At 43.0% G+C, this 16,446-nt stretch overlaps 1 protein-coding gene across 4 annotated transcripts in view; it reads left to right on the forward strand.

The window, feature by feature from the left end:
* The window catches only part of UBAP1 (ubiquitin associated protein 1), a 68,271-nt gene that overhangs the window by 21,550 nt on the left and 30,275 nt on the right, over window positions 1-16,446 (forward strand). For all 4 annotated transcript variants that reach the window (XM_077463144.1, XM_077463142.1, XM_077463141.1 and 1 more), the window contains 2 exons: window positions 12,853-12,893; window positions 14,375-14,499. In XM_077463144.1, coding sequence (XP_077319270.1) covers window positions 12,860-12,893; window positions 14,375-14,499 — 159 coding nt within the window. In that variant the 5' untranslated portion in view covers window positions 12,853-12,859. The remainder of the gene's footprint in view (window positions 1-12,852; window positions 12,894-14,374; window positions 14,500-16,446) is intronic.

Raw genomic sequence — 16,446 nt, forward strand, 5'->3', positions numbered from 1 at the left:
AAATATATAAAAAAAATATATATATATATTTTTTTTTTCCCTCAGTTTAGGCCGATACGTATTCTACATATTTTTGGTAAAAAAAAAAATCGCAATAAGCGTTTGGTTTGCGCAAAAGTTATAGCGTCTACAAAATAGGGAATAGTTTTATGGCATTTTTATTAATTTTATTTTTTCACTAGTAATGGCGGCGATCTTTATTGTGACTACGACATTGTCGGACAATTTTGACACATTTTTGGGACCATTGGCATTAATACAGCGATCAGTGAGATTAAAAATGCATTGATTACTGTAAGTGTCACTGGCAGTGAAGGGGTTAACACTAGGGGTCAGTGTAGGGGTTAAGTGTGACCAAATATGTGTGTGTTTTTTTTTTTTTTTTTTTTTTTTTACTGTAGGGGGGGTGGCTTGGCATGTGACATCACTGATCGTTGTTCCCTATGACAGGGAACAGACGATCAGTGACAGCCACAGTAGGAAGCACGGTGAGGTTTGTTTACACTTGCCTCTCCCCGTTCTTCAGCTCTGTGACCTGATCTGGTCAGCGGGTCCCGCGGCCATGGTCACGGAGCTCAGGACCGGGTCGCGAGTGCGCCGCCAGCTGGGCTCTTAAAGGGCAATGTGCCTGTATGTGCTTGTGCCCAGCAATGGTGGTTCTAAAGGCATAACTCGCCGCGGGGATACCCACGAACGCCTCACGGAGAGGAAGAACAGGGAGATGCAAAAGTAAACGAGCATCTCCCTGTTCTGCCTATCAACAGTGACATGCCCCCGCCCCCCCCCCCCCAACAGTTAGCCACACGCCCCTAGGACACACTTAACCCCTACACTACCACCTAGTGGTTAACCCCTTCACTGCCAGTGTCATTTACACAGGAAGCGGTGCATTTGTATAGCACTGATTGCTGTATAAATGACAATGGTCCCAAAAATGTGTCAAAAATGTCCGATGTGTCCGCCATAATGTCGCAGTCATGATAAAAATTGATGATCGCTGCCATTTAAAAAAAGGAAATATTAATAAAAATGCCATAAAACTATCTTCTATTTTGTAAACGCTATAACTTTTTCACTTATTGCAATTTTTTTAACAAAAATATGTAGAAGAATACGTATCGGCATAAACTGAGGAAAAAAGTTTTTATATAGAGAGAGAGAGAGAATGAATATATTATATCTATCAGATTGCTCTCCATACTATTGCAGTCTCGCTATAAGTCGCTGATTGCTGCCATTACTAGTATAAAAAAAAAAAAATTCACATATAATACATTTTTTTTTTTTTTTTATACTAGTAATGGAAGCGATCAGTGACTTGTAGCGAGACTGCAATTGTATGGGGAGCAATCTGACACTTTGGGGGAACCAGTGACCCCAATACAGTGATCTGTGCTAAAAAATATGCACTGTCACTGTACTGATGAGACTGGCTGGGAAGAGGTTAAACATCAGGGGCTATCAGCAGGTTAACTGTGCTTAACCATTGTTTTGTGTTAACTGTTTGGTGCTTTCTCTAAGGAATGTGACTGTTTTTTTTATTCCCTGCTTTGCAGGGAAACAAAAACAAGCACATCACGCTGACAGGACAGAGCTCTGTATTGAACGGCGAGGAGAAAGACAGAAGAGCTCTAGACAGAGCTCCCTAATGTCTTCCTCCTCACCATTCAGCGTATGGTGGTGGTCGTCCAAATGTTGCGTGCATGTGGCCACTTACGTACTTCATATGGCCCACGTGCCTACATTGTACATTTTTTATTTTTATTTTTTTTCCTATAAGAATAACGAACGTGTTATACTTGCCTGCTCTGTTGTCGTATATTTGCACAGAGCAGCCCGGATCCTCCTCTTCTCGGGTCCCTCTTCGGTGCTCTTGGCCCCTCCCTCCTGTTCAGTGCCCCCCACAGGAAGTGGCTTGCTATGGGGTCACCCAAGATGAGTCCCAGCTTCTTGTGTCCATTCAGACACAGAGCCCCTTCCCCTCTCCCCTGATTGGCTAGCTGACTTGTATTGACAGCAGCAGCCAATGGCATCGCTGCTGTGTCAGCTAATCGGGAGGGATGATCTCAGGAAGGCATGAGAAGCTCTTGGACATTGCTGGACAGAGGGGGATCTCCGGTGAGTATTGGGGAGGGGGGGGGGGGGTTGGGGGACTGCTGCACACAGAGTTTTTTTTATCTTAATGCATTAAGATAAAAAAAAATGTTCTGCCTTTACAGCTCCTTTAATCTGTCCTCAACCGCTGCAGTGCTAAAGGTTGGCAAAATCTTTATATATCTTCACAATTATCTCTTTTCTGCTCGGCCATCTATAACATGAGCTGTGCCTGTGATGTAACAAAACCGCAAAGTCATTGTTTTCTGGCTGGAAATCCGTTAGTAATGTATGCCAGTGCTCATTTTGTCTTAAAGAGGAAGTAAACTCTGATTAAAAAAAAAAAAAAAAAAAATGTTTCCCTCTTCCCTGTAAAGTCATAATGTGCTAGTATGCATCGCATACTAGTACATTATGTGACACTTAATTGCACACTAAGCCAGCATCGTCCCCGCTGCAGGCCGCATCTATCTTTGCCTGTCTTCCTTCTGGGGCCACAGACTGGCCGGAGCGGCATGACGTCACTCCCAGCAAATGCGTGCTGGAGCTGCCGGTCACGGCACACGCTCCTGAAGAAACGGCACGGGCGGTTGTTCCTTCAGTGCGCATGCGCCGATGACATAATCGGCGCAGTATACAGTAGATATTTTGTAAAATGGTACAGGTTTATGATATATAGAGGCTGTGTGTGTGTGTGTGTAACACACACACTACCTATAGGTACAAACATTAGACTCCTCAGGTGTGACAAACTGGCAGCTGTTGGGAAACTACAGGTCCCATCATTCCTGTCAGTGGGAGTTATATTTGTACCTGTCAGCCTTGCAAAGCCTCATGGGATTTGTAGTTCAGCAACAGCTGGAGGGCCACCAGTTTGACACCTGTGCAGGAGGTTTACAATCTCTTTAAGTTACAAATCCTCAGGCAAGATATTGAGCTTCTTGTGTTTTTTACAACACAAAATTTACCGTAATATGGTCATTTTTGGAAATTTTTATAGATGCTTCCGATTTTCCTCTGTTCTGCTTTTAGTTGATGCAAAATTCCTTTTTGTTTTCTTGTGCTTGTACTCTTTAAAAGTTGGGCATACACTGGTTAGGATTATTATCCCTGACTAAAACTGTTGTGCTATTCAGGGGTAATGATCCTAGCCAGTGTATGCCCAACTTTTTTTTTTTTTTAATTCATTTTTATTGTGCCTTGCTCAGCCACTCACTACGCCTAATTCTTTTATCCAATAAAAACTAAAGTAATGGAAGTTACCGCTTTATATAAAACTTGATGATCTCAACATTGTAGTGTCAGTTTTAAGGGTCCCGTTTATAATGTCAATTGGGGGCTTGACACGCAGTCCTGTTCTCTACTAAACCCCCCCCCCCCAAAGACACGTCTGTGCTTTTTTAATGAGCAAAGCAGCTCATCAACTTTGTGATCTGCTATTATTTGATGTCTGCGATAAGCATTCTATTTTTCTAAAGCTATTCTGCATCCATTATTGGCGCCTAAAGCCAACCGTAGATGGATGGAAATTCGACCACTTCAGCAGGAACTGGACCAATTTTTATCCATGTATGGGCAGAGGCTGGTTGTACTGTCGATCAACTGCAGTACAAACAGCCTGTTTGCGTCTGTTCGGTTTTTTTTTTCCTTTTTTTTTTTTTTTTTTTCATTCGCTCACTGCCAGTAGCAATCGTGTTCTGGCAGCTGGGAACTCTACTGCCGTCAGAATACAAGAGTGCAGCGGAAGGGATTCCCCCATCAATGCTGTGTTTAGGGTATCAAGCAATTTTCTGTTCTTCTACCCCTTCTTGTAGGAAAGAAAACTGCATAATGTGTGGCCTGCCTAAAGTTATAATGTCCATTGCTATCCAGACTTTAACCACTTGACCACTGGGCGCTTAAACACCCTTAACCACTTAACCACTGGGCACTTAAACACCCTTAATAACCAGACCAATTTTCAGCTTTCGGTGCTCTCACATTTTGAATGACAATTACTCAGTCATGCAACACTGGACCTATATGAAATTTTTGTCCTTTTTTTCACACAAATGGAGCTTTCTTTTGGTAGTATTTAATCACCGCTGGGTTTTTTATTTTTTGTGCTATAAAAGAAAAAATACAGAAAATTCTGTAAAAAAAAAAATGAATTTTTCTTCAGTTCTGTTATAAAATTTAGCAGATTAGTAATTTTTTCTTCATAAATTTTGGCCAAAATTTATACCACTACATATCTTTGTTAAAAATAAGTACAAATTGGTGGATATTATTTGGTCTTTGTGAAAGTTAGAGTCCACAAGCTATGGTGCCAATATCTGAAAATTGATCACACCTGAAGTACTGACGGCCTATTTCAATTCTTGAGACCCTAACATGCCAGAAAAGTACAAATACCCCCCAAATGACCCCTTTTTGGAAAGAAGACATTCCAAGGTATTTAGTAAGAGGCATGGTGAGTTTTTTGAAGTTGTCATTTTTTCCCACAATTCTTTGCAAAATCAAGATTTTTTTTACTTTTTTTTTTTTTCACAAAATTGTCATATTAGTTTATTTCTCACACAGCATATGCATACCACAAATTACACCCCAAAACACATTCTGCTATTACTCCCGTGTACGGCGATACCACATGTGTGAGACTTTTACACAGCGTGGCCACATACAGAGGCCCAACATGCAGGGAGCGCCATCAGGCGTTCTGGAGCACCCAGGACAATTCTGACATTTCTCTCCTACATGTAAAAATCATCATTTATTTGCTAGAAAATTACATAGAATCCCAAAACATTATATATGTTTTTTTAGCAAACACCCTGGAGAATACAATGGTGGTCGTTGTAACTTTTTATCTCGCACGGTATTTGCGCAGCAATTTTTCGAATGCTTTTTTTTGGAAAAAAAACTTTTGTGCTTAAAAAAAAAAAAAACAGTAAAGTTAGCCCAATTTTTGCATAATGTGAAAGATGAAGTTACACCGAGTAAATCGATACCTAACATGTCACTCTTCAAAATTGCACAGGCTCGTGGAATGGCGCCAAACGTCGCTACTTAAAAATCCCCATAGGCGACGATTTAATTTTTTTTTTTTACTGGTTACGGTATGTTTTGAGTTACAGAGGAGGTCTAGGGCTAGAATTATTGCTCTCGCTCCAACGTACGCAGCGATACCTCACATGTGTGGTTTAACCACTTGCTTACTGGGCACTTAAACCCCCCTCAGTCCCAGACCAATTTTCAGCTTTCAGCGCTGATGCACTTTGAGTGACAATTGCGCGGGCATACAACACTGTACCCAAATGAAATTTTTATCATTTTTTTCCCACAAATAGAGCTTTCTTTTGGTGGTATTTAGTTACAGCTCGGAGTTTTATTTTTTGCTAAACAAACAAAAAAAGATGCAAAAAAAAAAAAAAAAAAAATCATGTTTTAATAGTTTGTTATAAAATTTTGCAAACGGGTCATTTTTCTCCTTCATTGAAGTGCGCTGATTAGGCGGCACTGATAGGCTGCATTGGTGGGCACTGATGGGCTGCATTGGTGGGCACTGATGGGCTGCATTGGTGGGCACTGATGGGCTGCATTGGTGGGCACTGATGGGCTGCATTGGTGGGCACTGATGGGCTGCACTGGTGGGCACTGATAGGCATAGTTAAGGCGGCACTAATAGGCACAGATAAGGCGGCACCGATGGGCACAGATAAGGCGGCACTGATGGGCAAAGATGGGCACAGATAAGATGGCACGGATGGGTGGCACGGATAAGTGGCACGGATGGGTGGCACGGATGGGCACTGATAGGTACCACAGATAGATGGGACTGATGGGCACTGATAGGTGGCACTGATAGGTGGCTCTGATAGGTGGCACTGCTGGGCACTGATGGGCGGCACTGCTGGGCACTGATGGGCGGCACTGCTGGGCACTGATGGGCGGCACTGGGGTGCAGCACCTTTGAGGCAGATTGGGTGGCACTGTGGGGTGGCACTGTGGGGTGGCACTGTGGGGTGGCACTGTGGGGTGGCACTGTGGGTGGCACTGTGGGTGGCACTGTGGGCACTATGGGCACTGACAGGGGGCACTGACGGGGGGCACTTACTTTTTCTTTTATTTTTTTTCAGGATGGCACTGCGGGAGGCAGGTGGGCACAGGCAGGTGGCAGGTGGTCCCTTGTATTGATGGCCGTGATCGGGACTGATGTCCCGATCACGGCCGCCGGTGATCGGCTTTTTTTTTCTCTCCTCGCGCTGTCAGCGCGAGGAGGAATAATAGCCGATTACCGGCTCCGTTCTATCACATGATCAGCTGTCATTGGCTGACAGCTGATCACGTGATAAGGGGTCGGGATCGACCCCTTACACGGATCGGTGATCAGGCGAGTCTCACGGACTCGCCGATCACAGAGCGCGCCGCGCGCGCCCCTCAGGGGGCGCGCAGGCCGCTCGTAACCAGGACGACGTCAATAGACGTAGTCCTGAAAATGTAGGTCCGCGCTAATGCCGTCATTTGGCAATAGCGCGGATCTGAAGTGGTTAAACACCGTTTTCATATGTGGGCGGGACTTATGTATGCGTTCGCTTCTGCATGCGAGCACATGGGGACAGGGGCGCTTTAAAAAAAAAAAAAAAAATGTTATTGTTCATTTTACTTTATTTATTTTAGTTTGACATTTTTTTTCCCCAAAAATAAATTTTTTGATCACTTTTATTCCTATTACAAGGAATGTAAACATCCCTTGTAATAGGAATATGGCATGACAGGTCCTCTTTACAGTGAGATGTGGGGTCAATAAGACCCCGTATCTCACCTCGAAGCTGGGAAGCCTGAAAAAAAATAAAAAAAAGATTCTGGATTTGATAGTATTGGCGAGTCGGTAGAAGCACCGGAGGGCGGCGGGAGTGGGGGGGGTGTCTATGGCTGGGTATTGCAGGGTATCACCGACTATGGCTGGGTATCTCAGAGTATGGCGTTGCAGAGTATTGCGTTGCAGAGCATTGCAGGATATTGCAGAGTGTTGCACGGTATTGGCGGGTGTTGCACGGTATTGGCGGGTGTTGCACGGTATTGGCGGGTGTTGCAGGGTATTGGCGGGTGTTGCAGGGTATTGGCGGGTGTTGCAGGGTATTGGCGGGTGTTGCAGGGTATTGACGGGTGTTGCAGGGTATTGGCGGGTGTTAGGAATTTCCCTTGTGATCAGTAAAAACTCCGGGTAGTCTGAGAAGCAGGAAAATTTATTTCTGATGTGGCCCACAACAGAGAGACATGCTTACAGGACGAAAGCTGAAGAAAAATGTCTCCCAAAAGACTGTTACGCTCTCACATACCCCATAAGAATAACATCTCTGTGCTTCTATTGGCTGAGGGAACATAAATAACGTTTGTCATGGTACGAACTAGTACCTTTATTAGCTATCCATATTCCCGTACATTCTTAGGCTATCATATTTAGTTAAATCTAATGATTCTACAACTTACTATGGAGTTAATTAGGACAAAACAATACAATGAGTTAGTACAATAATGTGCTCAGAAGTAAGTTTTTTAACAAATCAGTCTCAGGATTATTGTTTTTCTAATAGTCACACAATAAACATTTAAAACTTTTCTAACAGCGGGTGTTGCAGGGTATTGGCGGGTGTTGCAGGGCGTTGCAGAGTGTTGCAGAGCGTTGCAGAGTATTGGCAGGGTAATGCAGAGTATTGGCAGGGTAATGCAGAGTATTGGCAGGGTAATGCAGAGTATTGGCAGGGTAATGCAGAGTATTGGCAGGGTAATGCAGAGTATTGGCAGGGTAATGCAGAGTATTGGCAGGGTAATGCAGAGTATTGGCAGGGTAATGCAGAGTATTGGCAGGGTAATGCAGAGTATTGGCAGGGTAATGCAGAGTATTGGCAGGGTAATGCAGAGTATTGGCAGGGTAATGCAGAGTATTGGCAGGGTAATGCAGAGTATTGGCAGGGTAATGCAGAGTATTGGCAGGGTAATGCAGAGTATTGGCAGGGTAATGCAGGGTATTGGCAGGGTAATGCAGGGTATTGGCAGGGTAATGCAGGGTATTGGCAGGGTAATGCAGGGTATTGGCAGGGTAATGCAGGGTATTGGCAGGGTAATGCAGGGTATTGGCAGGGTAATGCAGGGTATTGGCAGGGTAATGCAGGGTATTGGCAGGGTAATGCAGGGTATTGGCAGGGTAATGCAGGGTATTGGCAGGGTAATGCAGGGTATTGGCAGGGTAATGCAGGGTATTGGCAGGGTATTGGCAGGGTAATGCAGGGTATTGGCAGGGTAATGCAGGGTATTGGCAGGGTAATGCAGGGTATTGGCAGGGTAATGCAGGGTATTGGCAGGGTAATGCAGGGTATTGGCAGGGTAATGCAGGGTATTGGCAGGGTAATGCAGGGTATTGGCAGGGTAATGCAGGGTATTGGCAGGGTAATGCAGGGTATTGGCAGGGTAATGCAGGGTATTGTCAGGGTAATGCAGGGTATTGTCAGGGTAATGCAGGGTATTGTCAGGGTAATGCAGGGTATTGGCAGGGTAATGCAGGGTATTGGCAGGGTAATGCAGGGTATTGGCAGGGTAATGCAGGGTATTGGCAGGGTAATGCAGGGTATTGGCAGGGTAATGCAGGGTATTGGCAGGGTAATGCAGGGTATTGGCAGGGTAATGCAGGGTATTGGCAGGGTAATGCAGGGTATTGGCAGGGTAATGCAGGGTATTGGCAGGGTAATGCAGGGTATTGGCAGGGTAATGCAGGGTATTGGCAGGGTAATGCAGGGTATTGGCAGGGTAATGCAGGGTATTGGCAGGGTAATGCAGGGTATTGGCAGGGTAATGCAGGGTATTGGCAGGGTAATGCAGGGTATTGGCAGGGTAATGCAGGGTATTGGCAGGGTAATGCAGGGTATTGGCAGGGTAATGCAGGGTATTGGCAGGGTAATGCAGGGTATTGGCAGGGTAATGCAGGGTATTGGCAGGGTAATGCAGGGTAATGCAGGGTATTGGCAGGGTAATGCAGGGTATTGGCAGGGTAATGCAGGGTATTGGCAGGGTATTGGCAGGGTATTGGCAGGGTATTGGCAGGGTATTGGCAGGGTAATGCAGGGTATATGCAGGGTATTGGCAGGGTATTGGCAGGGTATTGGCAGGGTATTGGCAGGGTATTGGCAGGGTATTGGCAGGGTATTGGCAGGGTATTGGCAGGGTATTGGCAGGGTAATGCAGGGTATATGCAGGGTATTGGCAGGGTATATGCAGGGTATATGCAGGCTATTGGCAGGGTATATGCAGGCTATTGGCAGGGTATATGCAGGCTATTGGCAGGGTATATGCAGGCTATTGGCAGGGTATATGCAGGCTATTGGCAGGGTATATGCAGGCTATTGGCAGGGTATATGCAGGCTATTGGCAGGGTATATGCAGGCTATTGGCAGGGTATATGCAGGCTATTGGCAGGGTATATGCAGGGTATTGGCAGGGTATATGCAGGGTATTGAGGGGTTAATTTTTGGTGAGCAGCGATGTGGGCACTGCAGATGCAGCCCACATCGCTGCTGACACCGATCTCCTCCCCCTCCGCTGTTCCGATCGGTACAGAGAGGGGGAGGGAGGAACCGGCGTCATAACATGACGCCGGTTTGTTTACAAGTGATCACTCCGTCATTTGACGGAGCGATCACGTGGTAAACGGCCGCGACGAGCGTCCGTTTACCGCGATCCGTGATGCGCCGGGTCCTGTGGGCCCGGCGGTCATGGATGCTCTCGAGTGCGCGCCCCAGGGGGCGCGCGAGAGCGGAATTCTGGGAGGACGTCATATGACGGCCTCCCACAGTTAAGAAACCACCCTAAAGCCGTCATTCGGCTATAGGGCGGTTATTAAGTGGTTAATAACCAGCTTTCGTTGCTCTCACATTTTGAATGACAATTACTCAGTCATGCAACACTGGACCTATATGAAATTTTTGTCCTTTTTTTTTTTTTTCACACAAATGGAGCTTTCTTTTGGTGGTATTTAATCACCGCTCGTTTTTTTTTATTTTTTGTGCTATAAAAGAAAAAAGACTGAAAAATTCTGTAAAAAAAAAAAAAAAATGAATTTTTCTTCATTTCTGTTATAAAATTTAGCAGATTAGTAACTTTTTCTTCATAAATTTTGGCCAAAATTTATACTACTACATATCTTTGGTAAAAATAAGTACAAATTGGTGGATATTATTTGGTCTTTGTGAAAGTTAGAGAGTCTACAAGCTATGGTGCCAATATCTGAAAATTGATCACACCTGAAGGACTGACGGCCTATTTCAATTCTTGAGACCCTAACATGCCAGAAAAGTACAAATACCCCCCAAATGACCCCCTTTTGGAAAGAAGACATTCCAATGTATTTAGTAAGAGCTTTTTAAAGTTGTAGTTTTTTCCCACAATTCTTTGCAAAATCAAGATTTTTTTTTAACTTTTTTTTTTTTATAAAATTGTCATATTATCAGTTTTTCTCACACACAGCATATGCATACTACAAATTACACCCCAAAACACATTCTGCTATTACTCCCGAGTATGGCGATACCACATGTGTGAGACTTTTACAGTGTGGCCACATACAGAGGCCCAACATGCAGGGAGCACCATCAGGCGTTCTGGAGCACCCAGGACAATTCTGACATTTCTCTCCTACATGTAAAAATCATCATTTATTTGCTAGAAAATTACATAGAACCCCAAAACATTATATGTGATGTTTTTTTTAGCAAACACCCTGGAGAATACAATGGTGGTCGTTGCAACTTTTTATCTGGCACGGTATTTGCGCAGCAATTTTTCGAATGCCTTTTTTTTTTTGGAATAAAAACTGTTTTGTGCTAAAAAAAAAAAAAAAAAACACAATAAAGTTAGCCAAATTTTTGCATAATATGAAAGATGAAGTTACGCTGAGTAAATAATAGATACCTAACATGTCACTCTTCAAAATTGCACACGCTTCTGGCTTTGATCGTATTGGCGAGTCGGTAGAAGCACCGGAGGGTGGCGGGGGGGGGGGGGATGTCTATGGCTGGGTATCTCCGGGTATGGCTGGTTATCTCCGGGGTATTGCGGGGTTAATTGTCGGTGAGCAGTCATGTGGGCACTGCAGATGCAGCCCACAGCGGTGCTGACACCGATCCTCCCCCGCTGTACCGATCGGTACAGAGAGGGGGAGGGAGGAACCGGCGTCATAACATGACGCCGGTTTGTTTACAAGTGATCACTCCGTCATTTGATGGAGCGATCGCGCGATGAGCGGCCGTTTACCATGATGCGCCGGGTCCTGTGGGCGCGCGAGAGCGGAATTCTGGGAGGGCGTCATATGACGGCCTCCCAGAGTTAAACAACCGCCCTGTAGCCATCATTCGGCTATGGGCCGGTTGTTAAGTGGTTAAAGAGGAAATACATTTCCTCTGCTGACTTTTGCCTATAAGGCTGACCTATAGATAGTGTAAATATCTCCTAAACGTGCACCTTTTTAGGAGATATTTTCATTACATGCGGCCAGATACTCTTAACACAGCATTTTTCTTGATTCAGTACAGAGTACTCTGCTCAAGCCAACAGCTGTCCAAAAACTGTTCAAAAAGGGGCAGTCTGCCAAGTTTATCACAACGTTGTTCGGATGAGATAAGAGAAACATTGTAACATTTACTTCTTTTAGATCAAAAGGTACTTTCGCACTGGGACAGGGGTCCTTTGGCTGTACACCCCCCCCCCCCCGCTAGCGGCTGAAGAAAAGGTTAAAAACGCCCGTGTTACGCCACTTCCATACCGCTTTTCAGGCAATTAGAAAGTGCTGCCCATTCATTTCAATGGGCAGGGGCAGTGTAAGAGTGCTGTATACAGCGCTCCCACACCGTCCCAAAGATGCTGCTTGCAGGACTTTATTTTTTTTATTTTTTTTCCCCATCATGAAAGTGCACCACCCCAGTGTGAAAGCACTCGGGCTTTCACACTAAGGAAGCGTAAGAGGCTATTTTTAGTGCTAAAACACCTCAATAGCACCTCCAGTGTGAAATGGGTCTGTAAATGAGGGCTGTCTAACCACTTAAAGGCTAAACCTTGTGCAGACACTTGTTAATTACTAGTTAAAATCATTTTTTTTTTTTTTTGTTTTGATTTTTGCGAGAATATTACTTGAAACCCCCAAACATTTATTTATATATATATATATATATATATATATATATGTATGTATGTGTGTGTGTGTGTGTATATATATATATATATATATATATATATATATATATATATATATATATATATATGTATGTATATATATATATATATATATATATATATATATATATATATATATATATATATATATATATATATATATATATATATATATATATATGTATGTATTTTATTTAGCAGAGAATGAAATGGAGGTTGTTGCAATATTTTATGTCGCACTGTATTTGGGCAACAGTCTTTCAAATGCAATATTTTAGGAAAAAATACACTATAATGAATTAAACAAACTAAACCGTAAAGTTACCCCAATTTTGTTTTCGTATAATGTGAAAGCTGTTACACTGAGGGAATCGTGATCTTTATTCTAAGCAAAAAAATAAAAATGGGGATTCTTATTTTAGCCAGAATCCTGTCTGTCGCGTCTCTATGTAAACACCCCCCCCCCCCCCTTTTTGGTAGCCAGTTGCTGTTTTTTCATGTCCTGTTCATTTCTCAAAGCCTTCTGAGCACTAACAGCAAAATTTTGTCTTCTTGCAGACTCTAAATGGATTCGAGGAAATCGGTTTCTGATTTACACGGTAAGAGTCAGAGATGCCTTGTGCTGTTGTGTCTTTTCAATCACTAAGCCTATGCAGACTTGTTCTACAGAAATGCAGGGGGGACATACACAAGGGATAGGGTTGGTTCTGCCACATTGGCTCACATGACACCTGTCTTCTGTCATAGGGACGGGTGGACTTCATATTTTTTTTTTTTAATACCACAACATCAGCTTTAACCCTTTAGCTGCTGGTGCTGTTTTTGTTTTTTATTATTTTAACCCTAAAGATTCATTAAAACACACAAATATGATATATTTTCCGAAAGTAGATATCCCAATGAATAAAATAGTGGTAGTTCCAATTTTTTATGTCCCACTATATTTGTGTGACAGCTTAAGCTCCGTTCACATACAGTATATCTGGCCATGCTTTCCCTGCATTATTTAAAAGGAGTCCGGTGCAGATTTGTTCACCGGTTCAGGTAAGATTTAGGTGCCAATTTTTACTTAAGACGTAACCACTTCCGGACCGCATACTGCTGCCGGGCGGCCCAGCTTTGCAAACCAATGTACTTGTTTGTCAGTCCGTGCATCAGTTATAGCGGGCGGGAGCTCGCCTGTGGATCAGGCAGACTCACGGTGAAGAGAAGCAGAATGGGGATTTGCCTATGTAAACAAGGCGGATTTCTGTTCTGACGCTTTTTCAGCGTTTGAGATGCTGGGGGACAGATGCAACATCAAACTAATGCTTCATCCGCCTAAGTAATTATGCATCTAAAAAAAAAAAAAAAAAACACCCCATACATCTCTTAATCTCTTTTTTAAAAACGGCCCGCAGCCGGCTAGCAGATATGTGAACTGGCTCCATAGAGAAGGCTGCCGGTTCACATGTCATGAATTGGATGTGGTTCAAAGCGCATCCAGTTTGCATATATGTGAACCGAGCCTTACCAAGCACCAATTTTTTATTTATTTTTTTTTTAGTAAAAAATAAGGTAAAGTTCATTTTAGGGCACACAAACATAATATATATATTCAAAATTTTTTGGATAAAATCTAAAAGATGGGGTAAATGTATACCCAACATATCAAGCTTAAATTTGTATGGGCCCACAAGAGGACAATGAGTTCCAGAATCCTATACTTGCCATGGGTGGGGTGGGGCACAAAAAGCTATTGGCTGTACAGCCACCGATTTGCTTTCATCAGAAAGCTGACAGCTTGTTGGAGGGTACACATGCACTCCCGCTTGTTTTGCGATGGCAGTAAAAGGGATAACTTTTTAGTTTTTTTTATGCATGGATTGTAAGTGTAGGTCACGTGCAAGACGGCGGTCTCTTGTAGGTCACGTGCAAGACGGCGGTCTCTTGTAGGTCACGTGCAAGACGGCGGTCTCTTGTAGGTCACGTGCAAGACGGCGGTCTTTTGTAGGTCTGTGACCATCAGTATGGTCTTATGAGGAAAACTATGTTTGTTGATATGGCACAGCCCTTTACCATATTAATGTTTGTTCCATAGGGCCATTTAGTTACCTAGAAGATGTCCCGTTCAAGATTGGTGATAAGTTCAGAGTGCCGGATAAAGTTGGCCTTCCTATTGGCTTCTGTATGCCGGACATTAGTCAGCTTATAAGTGAAGCCCAGGTAAGTGTCTCTACAACGCTGCTAGATCTTTACTAGACTTTGCCATATATGTGCTTAATATCGCCTCAAAGTTCTGCAGGACTTGTCTTCATTCAGAGCATATGGTCTAATGGTTATGCTATGGAACGGCTTTTAAATGAACCTTTGCTTTACCCAGGCAGGGCAAAGCGGCATGTTCACATTTGATTCCTGACAAGAATAGGGTTGAGAACCACTGCTTTAGAAGAAAATATTTTCTTATTGCAGAGTTCAGTTTTAGGCTAGGCTCATACTAGTGCAGTGCAAGTTTTTTAATCCGATTTTCAGTGCTTTTTTTGTAGTGTAGCTGCAGTGCGTTTTCTGATTACCTTTTTACTGTGTGTTTTACTACTGCATCTCATCCGTGCTGTCAACCAGCAGGGACAAGTCATTGGTTGCTAGGGTACCGGCTAGTGCTTGCTCCTTAACAACCAGTCACTCATCCCTGCTGTGAGCAGCAAGGGTGAGTCAGTTGTTAAAGCAGAGTTCCACCCAAAAATGGAACTTCCGCTTTAAGGGAAGGTGACCCCCTGACATGCCTCATTTGGCATGTAATTTTTTTTTTTTGGGGAGGGGGGCAGAAACCCTCTTTTTAGAGGTTTAAGAGAAGTGACCTGCTGCAGTACCAAAAGCTAAATTGTATAAAAAGAAAAGGGGGACAAGTGGGACTTTAAATGAAGCATGTCAATTGAAAATAACAATGTATGAATACATGTGAATAAAATAATTTAGATTTAATTTGTAATCAATGACCCCTAGGGGTTGTCCATGATCTGAATGCATACAATGGTAGTACAGTAATATAAATATAGATATACACTCAATATATTTTCATAATAGTAATCAGAGAATCTGGAGTATAGACAAATCAATGGACATGCATAGATGCAGTTCATAACAGAAATACATAAATTACTAATCAAAAATCATAAAATCACATGAATGAGTACAAACTCTATAGGACAAAAGTTGATATTGTCAAGGATTAAAATAAGCTTAAGTAGGCATCCTTAGTTTGAGAAACCGACGCGTTTCTTGGCTTCTTGCCAGTCATCAGGGGTGGGATGCATGTTTTTACTAGAAAAGCAAATAAATATGACAAATATTAATATAGGTGGAACCTCAGTTAAATAGAGAGAGTATCAAATTGGTCCACTTAATTGATAAAGTGACTTACAAAATAGCCCAAGAATTGGGCAGAACTTCCAGCAATGGGAACTGTTAGAGCTGAGATATAACCGTCTCATCCGGGGTTGAGGCAGGGTTCAGACCATCCCCCAACAATGTCAGGGGGCAGGCCAGGGGGAACCGAAACAGACATCCTCAACACAGGTCCACTAGGTACTAAATGTATATGTGTGTTACCCAAATCTGCGAAAAAGAAAAAAGAAAGAAAAGTGTGATGGGTCACCAAAAAAAAAAAAAAAAAAAAAAAAAAAAACCCCCAAAAGCAGGACACTGAGTGTTGGATTGAACGTGTTGAATGAATATAGCTAATTACTGAAAAGTGTGTGTGAATGAGATATACACAAATGATTGGGAAATAGGAGAAGACTAAATGTGTGTTGAATAAGTGGGAATGGATGATGGGGAAATAAAAAATCAACCAATTCAAATGTGTAAAAAATATGTGCAGTGCTCTGAATTAGAGGTCGACCGATATATCGGCCGATATTTGCCGTTTTTTAAATAATCGGCATCGGCCGATTGTGTTAATAAAAAGCCGATTCTACAGCGGGACTTTGAAATGACTTCTGTATAGAAGTCAGTGTGAGTTGCCTGAGTCCTCATAGCAACCCTTTCCTCTCTGGGCAGACTGCCAAGAAAAGAACTAAATGATACAATGTTTACACTTCAATGAATGAAGTCATCTCTGTGTAGAAGTTCTCAGTTTAACCATTTAAAGACTAAATCTTTTCTGACACTTGT

The sequence above is a fragment of the Lithobates pipiens genome, unplaced genomic scaffold (assembly GCF_037356315.1).
Source record: "Lithobates pipiens isolate NorthernLeopardFrog02 unplaced genomic scaffold, aLitPip1_a1.2 Scaffold_3, whole genome shotgun sequence".
NCBI lineage: Eukaryota > Metazoa > Chordata > Amphibia > Anura > Ranidae > Lithobates > Lithobates pipiens.